The sequence below is a fragment of the Haliotis cracherodii genome, unplaced genomic scaffold, assembly GCF_022045235.1.
Source record: "Haliotis cracherodii isolate W230 unplaced genomic scaffold, xgHalCrac1.p SCAF_18, whole genome shotgun sequence".
Classification (NCBI taxonomy): Eukaryota; Metazoa; Mollusca; class Gastropoda; order Lepetellida; family Haliotidae; genus Haliotis; species Haliotis cracherodii.
Window position 1 is genome coordinate 3,306,787 of NW_027266273.1, and position 15,384 is coordinate 3,322,170.

General features: G+C 39.8%; 1 protein-coding gene across 11 annotated transcripts in view; it reads right to left on the reverse strand.

The window, feature by feature from the left end:
- LOC139465674 (innexin unc-9-like) overlaps window positions 1–15,384 on the reverse strand; it is a 101,198-nt gene that overhangs the window by 26,348 nt on the left and 59,466 nt on the right. Inside the window, exon 1 of one of the 11 annotated variants that reach the window (XM_071247430.1) lies at window positions 13,478–14,065. The exons of 8 other annotated variants lie outside the window; for them this stretch is intronic. In XM_071247430.1, the coding sequence (XP_071103531.1) occupies window positions 13,478–13,659 (182 nt within the window). In that variant the 5' untranslated portion in view covers window positions 13,660–14,065. Of the gene's footprint in view, window positions 1–4,168; window positions 4,175–5,220; window positions 5,440–13,477; window positions 14,066–15,384 lie in introns of those variants that run through there. 2 more of the 11 variants (XM_071247432.1, XM_071247446.1) reach the window with 2 other exon arrangements.

Genomic DNA, 15,384 nt, shown 5'->3' on the forward strand with positions numbered 1-15,384 from the left:
ACCATGAAACCACTTTTAATTTTCCATTCAAAATGAGGTGGTGAGGTGAGGTGAAATGGGGTTTAACGTCGCGTCCAAGATTATTGCAAATATATAGCGACGTGCATGCACGTGTATGTGTGCGTGTGGCTGCTTGTACTAGTCTGGACTGATGCCGATTTATAATGCTAGCTCACTGAGATACCATACACATGAATACCCCATTCAGACACAGTATACTGACACCGAGCCGACCAGTCCTTGTTTTAGCCCCTTAATGCCGAGCGCCAGACAGGGTAACAACAAGTACCATCTTTTAACGTCTTTTGGTATGACGCGGTTGGGGATCGAACCCCGTGCGGACGCTCTACCATTAGACCACGGAGGCGGTCCCATTCAAAATGACTTGGGAGTAGTGTGTTCACATATGTATGAATACAATACTTATTGTTTGATCTGTATCTAATACTGCACAATTGGCGAGGCAATTCGCTGAGCCGAGTTGCGATCCTTAAACGTGTCAGAAAACTGTCATCCAGATTCGCCTTGATTTTGTTTATGGTTTAAACAACACACTACCCGTGCTCGTTGGTTTGTCTAAAGCGGTCTAACACTCCAACGTCAGGCTCACGATACCGTTATAAGCACCGTTAAACCAAACTCACTCACACTGCACAGTTAACGTTTCTTGGTGCAGCATTGAAGGAATCAACACTCGAACAACACGTCAGTATACAGCTGATATATGCAATCAAAATACAGTTTCTTCACAGTTCCCTTCAGAATAACTGTTGCAGTTTCATTGAAGCCATTTTGTTACACAAATGTTCTCTATATTGGTATCTGCAAGAAGACGCCGAAAGAATCGACTCATATTAAGTTATCCAGCTCAGAACAGCTGGGGCATGTTCTTTTTGTTTGAATATCTAATTCCCACTGTACATGTGGCGGCATCAACGAAGAGTGAGTGGGTATAGTTTTACGCCGCTTTTAGCAATATTCACGCAATTCCTCAGGGAACACCAGAAATGGGCTTTACACATTGTCGGGAATCGAACCCGGGTCTTCGGCGTCACGAGAGAACGCTTAAACCACTAGGCTACCCGACTGACCCGCATCAACGAAGAAGGTGATTGCTCATGTATCAACAGCCACACTAAATAACACCCGTACTCGTGGGTTTTACCGAAGTGGTAAGCCTCAGAGACCTGCACCACGTCGGGCTTTCCTCCCTTATTAAGCTTCCACGCCGTGATATAACTGGAATACTGTTCAAAGCGACATTGAACCCAGTTCACTCACTCATTACAATCAACATATAATCAGTTTTTGTCCCCGTGTTTCCATTTCCCTTACATCATTTGTGAGCACTGCACGATCTTATTACTACCACGATCAACTTGACGAAATGTCAGCACGGTCGGGGGTAGTTATTGTGCTGTTGCTTTATCATCAAACAATATCAAAGGAAGTGTTTTACTGTAATGGTTTTAGAACCAGTTCCAGTAAGAACATCTGTGTTTGCATGGGATTGATAACACTAGTTAAAACGACCGTTGGCGCCCCTATACAGCAATACAGTACCAATGATGCTTGAGATGTCTTTGAAAACGCCTCTATATAATGACAGCAAATCAATACGCGCAAGATCTAACGAGGCGAGACGAACTTGTCACGGGCCCTATGTTAAGATGTGAAGATGAGTTACGTCACACACACAGACACAGGGGGCAATTGAAATGACTTTTGTGTCAGGAAACATGGAGATTATTGCTTTTTCTGATGTGTAAAGAAACCAACTATTTAACTTTTATGTTCCACAAATGACGTCCAGGTGCAGAACGGAACTCTTTTCCGAATAGGATGGCAATGAATGAAAAGAAGGACGACATTTATATTTAGGAGAAGTGACATTAAAGGGTTTCGTTTGATCACGTTTGAATAATGAACATGTGTACACTACTGCAAATACAGTGTATTGATTATAATAGGGAAAGACGGAAGAGTAACAAAAGAGCGAGTTACTGCCTCGGGATATTGTGTTGGTCTGGAGAGTGATATTGTACTGTAGCCACTCTAAGGCTCATCTCAAACTTCATCGTGGTTACAAATCTACCCGGTGTTAACAGCAGTTATAAGTATAAGGTATAAGTTTACACTACAAGGCCTATTAATTATGTTCCTTTTGTCTTAAACGTTAGTTGACTGAAGTTATAGAACATTATGTACGCATCTAAAGAAATGATTATGGTATTAATGTATCCATTAGAAATATGTGCGGATACCTTAAAAGATGTCTTTTATTGAATAGTGATACGTACATGGTTTGTTATGTACTAGTATTCCTGTTAAATGTATTGATACGAAGTGTATGAGTAATGAACGGAGTACGGTGTGTATCCATCATTTGACTAATGGGTCCATGGAAGAACAGTTTTATGACAAAACCTATAAGAAATCTCGATTACTCGATCACTAGCAAGTGTTTATGAATAACTATCAAATAGTGATGATACCAGGTGTTGACAAAAATGTGAGCATAACCTGCCCCTTCGGTAGCACCCGAACAAACACATGCTAAGCCAAGGCAAATTTTCACCCGAACAAACACGGGAACGGGAAGTCAAAATGAAGAAGTATTGCGTTTTGGTCACTGATGTGCCAGTTGTGTAAATGTCCACCACATGTCTACCATAAAACATTTTGAAAGTTTTACTGGGGACCTGATTGTTGTAACTCTTCAAAAGTCGTATGACGCTCTTTGAATTATTCGTAGAAAGAGCATTTTGAATTGTTACTGTAGACACCAAAGGCCTGAGCTGTTAATATTGTTCCATATAAAGAGAAAGTTGAAGTCATCCCTCTTGTCACAAGATAGACACAATTATTTTGGATAACAACTTCTTTAATACTGTAAAGCAACGGTATAAGGATCTATACCGAAACGTCGCCTTTTACAGTATTAAAGAAGTTGTTATCCATAAAAATTGTGTCTATCTTGTCATCCGTCAACTTCTAAGTAATGCCTATCAAACAATTTATCCCTCTTGTCAGACGGTCTTGTGGAAGTCATGTCATTTATACAATGTCATTCGAACAATGAAACATGACTGTCATTGAATATGAGCTTCGTTATCCGTATCGATCGTTGAAAGTGTATGAGTCCAGCGATGATGTGCGTTATAATCTATACTATGTAGTTTTTACAATATGATCTTAAATGTTACCTCTATCTACTACCACTGCCCCTGCAGTGTCATGGATAGCGCAGTGGTTGTCCCTTTTGTCCATGTCAGACGTTTTAAAAGAGTACTTGCCGTTATCCGGCCTAGCGCTTAGCATTAAGAGGATAAAACAAGGACAGGTCGGCTCGGAGTTAGCAACATGTCTGAGTTTGGTATACATGTTTAACTGCGACGTGGTATCTCAGGGGGCTTGCACTATCAACCTACTATTATAGATCAGGACCAGTACAAGCAGCCACACATACCACACGCACATGCACGTCGCTATGTAAGTAAAATATTCTCAAACGCGACGTTAACCTCCGTTTTCACCTCTACCTACAATGACTTACCTGTACTGTGAAGTACTTAAATCGTTGTTAATGGAACCATTCATTCTCTTATAACGAACCACAGAAACATAGAAAGGTACCAACTTGTAACAGCGAATCCAAATTGACTTATTGAGTTTTAATTGATTACCATTTATGAAAGGTATTCTGAAGAAACATGTTTTATTTATCATCATATTTATAGGGATGGGTTATTTCTAGTCATCAGTGTAACGTTCACGTTTGAAATGATATCATGTTACAAATCCCAGATTTAGGTCTTTAAATTATTTATATATGAAACCACATTGGCGTCAGTTCTTTTCAAATTCCACGGAAAAAACTAAACATTAATGTCAGTTTCGGAGGTTATCTAAAATATTTATACAGCCTCTAGAAACACGGAGCCACTTGACATATATAAAAAAGAATTTCATCACATTCGTATTTTGAAAACGTCAGAGATATTTAAATGGGTTGCCAATGAAATGTCAATTATAGCGGTTGAATGTAAAATTACAATAACAATATCGTTACTTTTGAACTTAAGAGATTTTGTAGTTAAATCAATTCTAATGCTATTAAAATGGTTTAATTTGGAAATTCGTGAAATGTAGTTTTTGTAAAACTTACCAGTTATACGTCATCCATCATTCGCGTCTTCAGCGTTATTCTACTTCTTCACTTTAACCAAAGGGATAAAACACATTGTTTATCCATTTGTTCTTTCATAGCAATTGCTTGTTCACATGCATTTAAGAAACTTTAATATGTATACACATGCGCTTGATTAGCCTGTGTCTTCAAGTGGGATCACCTCATCTCTAGGCTACCACATTGTATTCTAGTATATAAGAGTCTGCGTTTCCTCTCAGAAGATCAAACGGGATGTTTGTAAACTTTTATATCATCTTTGGACTTAAGTCCCAAAGGACACACAGATTTCATTCTGAAGTAATTTCCTTCGGCTTTTTAAAGTTCTTTTTTCTTCGCCAAATGAAACCTGTAACCTATCAAAGTCCATCCATACTCTTGTAATCTGTCTGATAATAGTTTTGTTTACATGCAATTCGCATTAACTCCAAGGTTGGATAATTTCTTCATTTATAACCTAGTGCTCCTCCCAAGAGCCTGTTTACACGGTGAGGCCAGGACCCTGTACTCTCGACCACCCCCCACCCCCTCCCGGCCGATGCACTTGAGTCAAACAGGCAGGCACGCGAGTTTGTAGTTGTTCAACGTCTGAAAATTTACAGGAATGTAACTTGAGGCGCACGAACATCGAGGCGCGAGGCATTTGGGCCATTTCACAGAGGATGTTATGATCTAAATATAGCAGGGGGTATTGACGTCATCAACAACTAAACCAAGGGGGTCTGGGGTTTCTATCCTGTAAACTTGGTCTGGCGCCTACCATCAGAAACAATGAAAAAAAGTGTACGTTTTCCTCAGAATATATGATCTCTTTTTCTTTTCAACAACAATGATCAGACTTATCAAAAGGAAGTTGACTCTTACAGGTTAACTCGTGATAATGGAATTTCAATATGGTATGTAAGTATGAAAAAATAAACAATACGGCGTTCTAAAAGGGATACATCTTGTATCTTGTATTAGGTAGCTCGCTTCTCGCATTGTCATCGCACGTGTCATGCTGAGTCGAACAGGTATAAATCAATACCTACCACCAAATCTGAGAAGTCCAGACCATTTTGAATTCTTTTCCGTAATACTTGGAACCAGCTCCAAAAGAAGTCAAAATTGGCACAAACTCCAACTTAAGATAATACACGAAGTCCATCCCATATTCCACGTAAAGGAGACACTACGGGCGTCCGTAGACAAGACACCAATGGACACTGACAATGGCCGTTCGATCGCTGTCACGTTAACGCAGGCTGGACACGGCCAGAGTTCTAGAATCGCCACTGAAAAATCAAAGCTCGGAAGGTTTCGTCGATTTACCGCCTCAGCTGCGCGGAGTGATACGGCAAGGCGCAGGTCTTCGACTCTTGGCCTGAGAGGGGGAGCGGGGAGGAGGAATATGGAAGGGAGGGAGTTGTGGCGATGGAGGGAATGTGGGCAGCGTTGGAAGAGAGGAGGGGACTGACTAAATCCAAGTCTCGATCGATCGATTTGACAGTCGCATCACGATCTCTGCCCATCACAATTTACTCTCGCGAAACGAACACAAGATCTTTATCAGCTATTAGCTCAATTTGATCTGGTTTGCAGAGCGTTGTGTTTGAAAACAGTTTCTGTTTGACAACGGTATTGGCACAAAAGTCTTTGTAAACTCCATCACATAAATCCTCAGTTCAACATCCACTTTGTGATGGAAGCATACAATATTTGAGCACACGTTGGACATATGGTCATGGAGCGCTGTCATCAATTGCCTTTGAAATGGCAATATAGATTACAATTAAATGACTATACAAGATAAGAATCTCCATCGCCTCAAGGCTTACTTATAGATAAGCTGATATCTTTTTGAGAATACTTTCCTCACTAAATAAGTTTAAAGATTCTGACGCAATGATCTGAACAGTATGGAACAATTTAGACAAACAATTCTGGAAATTCTTCATGAATAAAAGCATGGTTAAAGCTCGGAAATTAGTGTTCCGGGACAACGTCGTCCTATACAAAATCCGTTCTTTTCCATAGAACTTCTTGTAGCATTCAGGAAGTGTGTGTTTTTGGGAGGACGGCATTACGATCTTCAAATGATATTCTCAACATTAACGTACTGAGTATTAGTAAATGCAGAGAACTAAAGTCATGACACATTCACGAGAGGATTTTTCAACAGAAGTTTTACTTTGATACGTTATGGTTAGTTATACGAAAAGACTTTCCGTGTAACTATAAAACTTAATATGTATACGAAGGATCATAAAATACACGGTTAAGAGTGAGTGAGTGAGTGTGGTTTTACGCCGCTTTTAGCAATATTCCAGTCATATCACTGCGGGGGATATGAGAAATGGGCTTCACCCATTGTACCCATGTGGGGAATAGAACCCGGATCTTCAGCGTGACGAGCGAACGCTTCAACAACTAGGCTACCTCCTCGCCCCACACGGTTAAGAAGTGAATGAGTTGATATTAATTACTCAAAGCCGCATCAGCAGTTTTGCAGCTGTCTGTGTCGAGACAGTGAGAAGAGTAACAAAGGTGAGTAAAAATGAAATATTATTATTTCTTGAACTTTTAATACAGTAGTAATTAAATAGTTTAAAAGATTATATTTGTTACCTTAGAATAATTTTGAATAGATGCAACAATTATTTTCTCACATATATGCAGAAAGATAATTCATAAGGATAATTAATTTAATTGGTCACAACATGCCTCGCAAAATGTCTGAGAACATATCAACATTTAATAACAATAGAGTATGCCAACACTGGGGACCCCCTGTTGTACACGTACGATGTAAGAGACCCACACATTTCTGGCAAACACGTTACACAAGAGATGAAAGCTTAATTCATATGGCACATGCTAACATGGGGATCTTTCACTAAAACTGCCCATGAGAGTTTTATTACTTCGAGTAATTATAACGAATGCAGGATAAAGAACGTGGCTAGTTTCAGGTACCCGACGATTTTTAAACATGTCCGTTGTAAAGGCTTATGCTGTGTATATGGAGGGTTAAATAATTACTTTAAAGGACGTCATCTCCTCGTGCACTTTCAGAAGCATAGGGTAGATGGTAGCCTGAGAACCGCTGTTTATAAGAGATTTTTTTAATTGTTTATTTTTTTAAAAAATCTAGTCTGTTCGTTATCTCTAATTCGCATGTCACAAGAAACTAAAGTTGTCCCAACTTTTCCATTTGATTTCATTCATATTCAAAAAGACGAATGTCCATCCATGGAGGAGGATGTTCCTTAATTAGAGGCTGTTACCACTTTAATCGTGTTTCAGTTATATCACGGCGTGTCAGCTTTATGTGGGAGGAAAGGGAAGCAGATCAGAGACGTTTACCACTTTGGTCCACTCAATAAAATCTAATATTAAACATCAACGCCAGAGAATAACCAGTCTCGATTATCCTACGAAACAGCTTTCATTAGGGGTAAAAGGCAGACTACCTGTGAAACTTATATGAATGGATTGCTGAACACAGTAATGACACACAGGTAGGGTGGTGACAGACAAATTCATTTTAAAATTAATTAAAAAAATTCAATCACACATTTCTCGGATTCTGAAACACAGTTAAGGGAGGTAATTCTGCCCTGCCCACCAAACCAAGAACCATGCTCAGATTGGAACCTACTACCAGCAAATCCTGGCAGCTACTGAACACAACTCTTAGACCACGGGTCAGAAACGTGCTCCATTGTGTTCCACCTCCCATCATAGAAGTTGCGGAGCACTGTGAATTTGGATTTTAGTGATGAATAGAACCCGCCACAAAGGACAACCAATCATTCATTGCTTAAAGATATCCAAATTATCTAACTGCAGCGTTTCAGATTGCCAGTGTCCCCATTCAGAGCATTGTGAATCTCCATTTCTGAGCCATTTGGGCCCAATAGCCCTATATCTCTGAGACATGGCACATCCTTTTCATAAGGAACCTTTCACGTGGGTATTCAAAGTTTGCAATAAATCTGAATTAGTTTACAATATCGGGTTTCTGGTCGCATGTGTCTCATCAGATCATAACAACCTGATTATCAGCTTGTCCAAAGAGAAAGGAACAATCAGTTTGAAATGCCAAACAAATACAAATGACAAAAGATTCCCAGTTGATATGTCTCTAATATTATATACCTAAGTGGGAATTTAATCTAATGCTAGCAAAACGACAAAAAGGTATACATTTTTAGAATCTGACAGTGAAATTTTGTTTCTCATGTGAGCCTCAAACTTCATTACGAAATAGTGAACACAAATTCATCTTAACATTAAGAGAAACACAAAACATTCTTTTTTAATAATCAGTTTCTTGACACCTTATATTCCTTCACCTTCTCAAGACACGACACATAAACATAACAGTACAGATCGATGTTAGTTACCTAAACTACGATACGTCCCTAACATATGAAAAGCGCAATAATCAAATCATATATATCCTCATGAGATATAATCCATTGTAAGACCAAAGTTACATTGTAATCTGTTGTCATAGCAACCAGATGTAACACGAGCTGCTTCCTTTAGACCAATTAACGTTTATGAAACAACGCCGTCCTAACCGACAATAATGCTCTGTTTTTTTAATTTATATGTATAAGGACTATATTCTGTTCTTACGCAACGAGAGAAAGCTCATAAAAAAACACCACAGTATGAAGGCAAAAACAAGTCAATGTGATCATGCTTTGTATCATCAGTCCTGGAGACAATACATGATAATCAATCTCTGGCAGATCCAATTTACGTAAAATAAAAAATTGAACAAGTGGTTGAAGCCTAAACATTTAAACTCAATTTTAAGCTTTTAAATATCATAGATTCACTATTTGGCAAGCATGTTTATTACAACAAAGTGAAAGATGGATGTTTTATGAACATTTGGTTCGATGAAGTTTGTCTGCATTATGATTATACTTCTAAACATGAAGCATGGTCGAGGAGTCTTTGTGCGAACGCTCTTAAATGCCATTAAATTTTAAAATAATTTACTTCAAAGAGTAAACAGAGTGAGTTATGATCAGCTTAACTCCCCTTAGATTAAGGTGGTGTGGTAGGAAGAGGGAGGATGTTGTCATTAAGTGGGGAATGTGCCATCATTAACAGCCTCATCTTCTGTCGCTCTCTGAAATTGATTTTTGTTAAAAAATGTTTCAGACTTGCAACAAATCGATATTCTTTGACCTCCATTTATCAAAACGTGCGATGGTGATACATTTGCAAGTCAGATTGAAAATTTGGAAATAAGAACGTGGCTTGTGCTTGGCGTATGAATTCAAATTCTTATACGATGATATTATTGTTTAACATTTAGTGCCAGGGAAATGATTTAGTTTGTAAAGAGCCCTCGTGGGCTTTGAAATCCTTTTGAATCAAGCTTTTGAAGGAGTATTTCATTTAGCATTCATACGAACGTTCGTAAGAAGGACTGGGTAAAATTGATCCAAAATTATATTATTGGAATGAGGTTGGAAGATAACATTTGCTTCCTGTTGAACATTTTGTTCCTTTTTCCAAAATTATGATTCCTCATAACTGTTAGACAACAGTATGTATGATATTGGAAAATCGATAATTATCAACATTAAAGGCGACATCCAGTCACAAGAGCTTAACACAAAAGACGGGACACCAGCAAATTTATGTATCCATGCTCAAGGATTTGACCTCACGGCGAATCACGTCTCAGTCAAGGGAGGTAATTCCTTTTAAGAATCGTCCAGTACATTTAAATTCTGTCAGATCAATGTGGGGGACAAGACAAGTTTCAGATATATAGTTGAGATATATTGTAAAGTTGTATAAACTGAATACGTATGTCGAAACATATACGTACATCGGTATAACATTAGCTTGAACCTATGTACAAATAATTTCAGAAGACCGACAAAAACTGTCGGGAGGACCGACAGAAGTCTGACGGAGGACTCTAGCAAATGTTGTCCGTTTCAGGGAATCAAGGTACAATCTATATCCGACTTCGCAGAGTATTCGCACCGAAGCGACAAGGTTCACCACAACACTCATTTCTAAATCTATCACAGGTTTATTAATATGCATTTAAATCCATAGCAGTGCGTCGAAAACGGCCGTACAACTAAAGACAAACGCCAGATACTTGCAAATATCTTCCAGCTTTTGACAGCTGATCATACTTGGTTTGCATTGCAATCAATCAAAATGGCCCTTGACCTGTCTCCCCGCCAGTTAGTATAATCAAGATGTTGTCTTTGTCGTCACAGGGTCATAAATCATAACGAGAGACAACATACATTATCCTCGAGTCAAACAGGGATGCTAACATGATGCTAATATCACAGTCTGTCAACAGCATATCTGCAAATTAAAACCTGCAGAAGATTAAATGAAATCTACTTTGGCAGTTTACAACCAGAACTGAGTGAGTGAGTTTGGTTTAAGGCCGCTTTCAACAGTATTCGAGTCACACCAATGCGTGTCAGCTTATTGTAGGAGGAAATCCCGTGAAGTGATTAGATCTTAAACGTTTACCACTTTGTTGAAACCCACGAGCACGGGTATGATGCTTACAAACATCATAATCAGGATTCGAACCGCCGATCCTAAGTTTCTGGTACGTCCAAGGGATACAACTCTGCACAGCGACTTGCGTTGCTTTATACGACTGGTCTCTCTGAGAAAATACATACTGCAGAGCTGTTTCTAGAATATTTACACTTTCAATTATTCATCACTTACAGGTGTAGGCAATCTGCTCGTTCCATCATTATACTTGGCAAAATGGACGAAATGTTGCCTTTCAAACATGTTTGGATCAAGAGGAGCCATCATAAAATAGAACTCATTGGCGGTTAGGTAATGACATTTTGATACTATTATATTTTATGTTTTCTCAATGCAGTGTTCAACTACAGACTATCTTCAGGCTGTGTAGAACGCATAACATAAAATATTTCCCCATATATTTTTTCTGTCAGAATGAGGCTAAATATACGTTACAATTCAGAAACGTGTTATATTCATCATCTTAGATTAAAAGTAGATTCTATTTCAACTTATGACGTAAAAAGCAAATTATGCAGCTTGTTTCTTCTGATGAAAGAATTCGCGAACTAAGTTACGATAAAAATAATGTCGAAGTCTTTTCCTTGACGTCCGTGACTACTTGAGAGGAAATAAGGTAAGACAGAGGTTAATTATCCAATGTTTATGTCCGAATGCATGCATGCTCCTTGTTTACAACCGCAGGTGTCAGCACACTGCAGTAGATAACTTCACACACACACGCACGCTGTAGGGAGTAGGTGACCCCTTTTCTCAACTCGCTACACATGTCCAACACGTGCTGAATGTCAACAGAATAAAACCATCCATTCATGCTTCGTGGATTGACAGACTTCCGGGTTTGCAAAAATCGCCCAGAAAAAGGCCAAAACCTTGCAGAGCCAAAATGTGATGATAAATAACATCATGGTATAGCCAGAGATATCAGAACCTGACTTGGGTTTACAAGAATGGTTGAACCATCTACAATAACAACACCAATCTGATCATCAAGTTATGGACCTTAAAATTTTTAAATTATATGAATACGTAACAAAAGCTTCTTTGTCATCAACAACACATAGCGATGTATTTCATGTTTCAGTATAGTAAAATATTCTCGACCACGCCCGGTAATAAACTACTTTCTGAAGCCTGATTATGAAACAGACCATTGGTGTTTAAAGATAATTAATTCAAAGGTTGCTGTGGAGCTTACTACTTTTACAAATCATAAAGCTTTGTCGAGAGTGGAGTGCTTCTCAGTACAAACGTACGAATGTACAGCATTTATATACCAAGCTTCTTTGATCGTTCGACTCCGGGAGTGGCCCAGATGCCTAATGGTGAAGTGTGTGATGATTTAGAACATTTTTATGCCCGGGATTCCATCGCGCCGTGGGCAGCTCGTGACCCTGATGTTGTTTTCCAGCATTATCGGGGCTTTTCGTCTCGATGTAATATAATTCTCGCTTAAAACCAATTTTGAGGTAAACCGAGACATGAAAGTGAACCTTCCTAATATGTATTTAACATACTCTATGGTATTCCCTTTTTCCGACATAGTTCATACATCTATGCTTGTTATGAAACATAACATCATCGAAATCATTTTCATTTAAAAGGATGTAAAAGTGGCCATCTTACTTTTACGTTCCTCTTCAGAACAAATTCTGTTTAAAGATTCCTTTGATTTCATTATCAAAATCTGGTTTGTAGCATGATGCAATGTCTTGACAATTTACGATGAAAACATAACATGGTATCCATTCTGTCAAAGTATTATCGGGGAATCGATAAGGGCGTGGCTTAAGGCTACATCTCAATTGGGAATTCTTCACGACTGTTATACAAATACCCAAGAGCTAGAAATTGAGATGGGATACGACTTAGAAATGTGATTTTGCACCGTGGAGAATTTCGCCAGTCTCAACAACTGACCCACCTGCTCGAAACAATCAGAGAGCAGATGAAGATTCTGACTGCTGAGGTAAACGATGGCTTGACCGTTGGCATTGGCGTTATCGGACGGGAACTGACCGTTTTACTGTTCAGCGAAACTGACGTTAAGTATGGAGCCCTTTCAAGATAAGCAGCCATTATTGAAAGTAGTTCCTGCTCATCAGAAACATACAAATCAAACGAAAAACTCTTTCTCTTCCTCTCGTGCAACACATGCATTACAAATCTCCATCCTGTGGCTTTCATCTCCCATGAATTGATCTTTTCCTCTAAAACTGGCCAATTGGAGCCAGATTTAAGAAAAATCGCTACACAGCGACACCAAACCCTAAATTATCTTCAAGTGAAAACTTGCCCGGTCTATGTTTATCTCGTCCAGGGGATCGGTCACGTGGTCATTGCACACATCTGTACCTGTGATATTGTTGTAAATAATGACAGCCTGCATTATTATAACGATGATGGTAACAAGGATGCCTGCATGGTTTAGATGAGGCTGAAGAGGGACCAATGGCCATGTTTCCGTTTAAAAATGAAGCAAAACACCTGGCACCAAACAAGTGCTTCTTGTTATTTTGATAAAAAAGCAACATCTCACAGCATATCTGACAGTACCATTAATAACATACAGGTAAACGGAAGCTGTTTTAGAGAATGGTGTAAATAGGTTTGACATAGTGTATATGAGATGACCGTAATTGACACCAGTGACCGACGGACGGTATCGGGAATAAAAGCGCGGGCGTTTCAACCAGCCAATAGGGACAGGCCTTTAAGGTGACAAGACTCGGTACTCACGGCGAGGGACCCCCTCCACTGTCATGTGCCGACGGCGTTGACGAGTGTGACGTCAAATGAATTGTATGCTCCAAACGTTCCCCAATCTCAGACCCTCTCCGTAGACTAGCCCTTGACGATGGCGCTGCTCCAGTTGCCGATGATGCTGCTATTTCGCCAAAAAATCTGACCATGGACGGCATGGTGGCTCCGTTGTGACAACCTTAGTATGGTCGAGGTGGGTCGAGCGCCCGCCCGCCCTCCTACTGGGCATCCGTCCCAAGCCTCACACCCGACTCAACCACGGTTCTAAAATAACTACTTGGACCAAAGCACAGATAGAGCGAGTGAACACTGCAGAGTAAAAATACAGTGGCTGAAAGCCTAACCGCTGGTCCACGGATCGAGGTCGCCCGATTCAAGTTCCATTCTCACTCCCAGCGTAGTCACCGTATTGTTTGTCGCTCCCTTGTCTCATAGTCATCTTAAGGAACCCTCTTTCCACCTGAAGCAACGGTAGCCTCTCCGTATATCCCCATCTTGCAGATTCCCATAGTGGCGCTGTATGGGAACCAGGATGCTGCTTACAGTGCAAGTACTATCCACAGACACGGCTACAGGGAGGGAGTGAGAGAGATGGGGAGAGAGTAACACGGGCAGGCCTCAAGCCACAGAGTTAAGGGAGGGAGAGAGGAGGAGGTGTTTATTGAATGTATCATCAGAGTCAGAGAAAGGGTTAACATTTCGTTCGGCTTTCACAACCTCGTGACAGTCAGAAAGATGGACGCACGTGCAGGCATTTAGCTCGAGACTCGCACACAGCACGTGATAGGACAGACAGTGATTGAAGCCCGAGGTCGATATTTTGTCACCAGAGACAGTCTGTCGGCTCAGTGCAGGAGCAATGCAAGTGTGGCCGTGCCATGCTTTCCTGAACGGGTTATTTCTGCCTTTGGTTGCATAATGCAAAGAACATTTTCCTGTCATGTCGATCTCTTAAATGATATGAATCGTGGTGTGGTGTAGTCCATGTGTCAATGAGGAATTGATAGGTGTCAGACACCTGTTTGATGTCATTTGAACAGCTCTCACACCACGCAATAATTATTACGAATAAGCATTCACACAAAGTGCATTGGCACCACATCTATATGTACCATTGCTGTAAGACCGAAAATTGGAATCACGCAAACAGGATGGACATAGAATCACTTGCTTTTGTGGAGTTCAAAAGCTCCATAAAGCAGGAAGAAATCATACAACATAATGTATATTTGATAATATACATCACGGAATAGATATGCAATCACATTCAGCAGAAAGTAGCTATGACATATTCGTTATTCCACGCATGCGCACATGCTGAACTGGAACTCGCTGTCTCCTCGTTGCATGTTATTAGTGAACCCTGGTCTTGCATCAGCACGGGCTTTCAAATTTAAGCTCAAATTAAAAAGATTCATTCTCTAGGGGGTTGGATTTTTTTTCGCCATTACTCTCCGCGATGATTCATGCAAAAACCCGTTTGGAGTTAATGAGGTTATTTCAACGCAAATATTAACCCTTTAACCCAAACCTCCTTGCACTCAGTATTTACTAAAATATCACCATCGCCACAGTGCCGTCGTCAGCGGTGTTACTTTGAATCAGCATTGTTTGATTGATGGCAAAAGATACCAAGGTGGCCTTGGTAACGTCAGAGAAGTGTGCCGATGCGTTATGAACTCGACAAGGAAATTATTGTTAATTAGTGCAAATACTTTAAGCATCATAAAGATACTAGTACACTTGATCGTTGTCTCGCCCGTAAAGCTAACGTTTTATCTTAGTCAGGAATAACTATGGAACATTATTATCTATAATAATTATCAATAATTACAAATATGAAATAATAATCCACCTACACATGCCTAGACTAGACATAACAG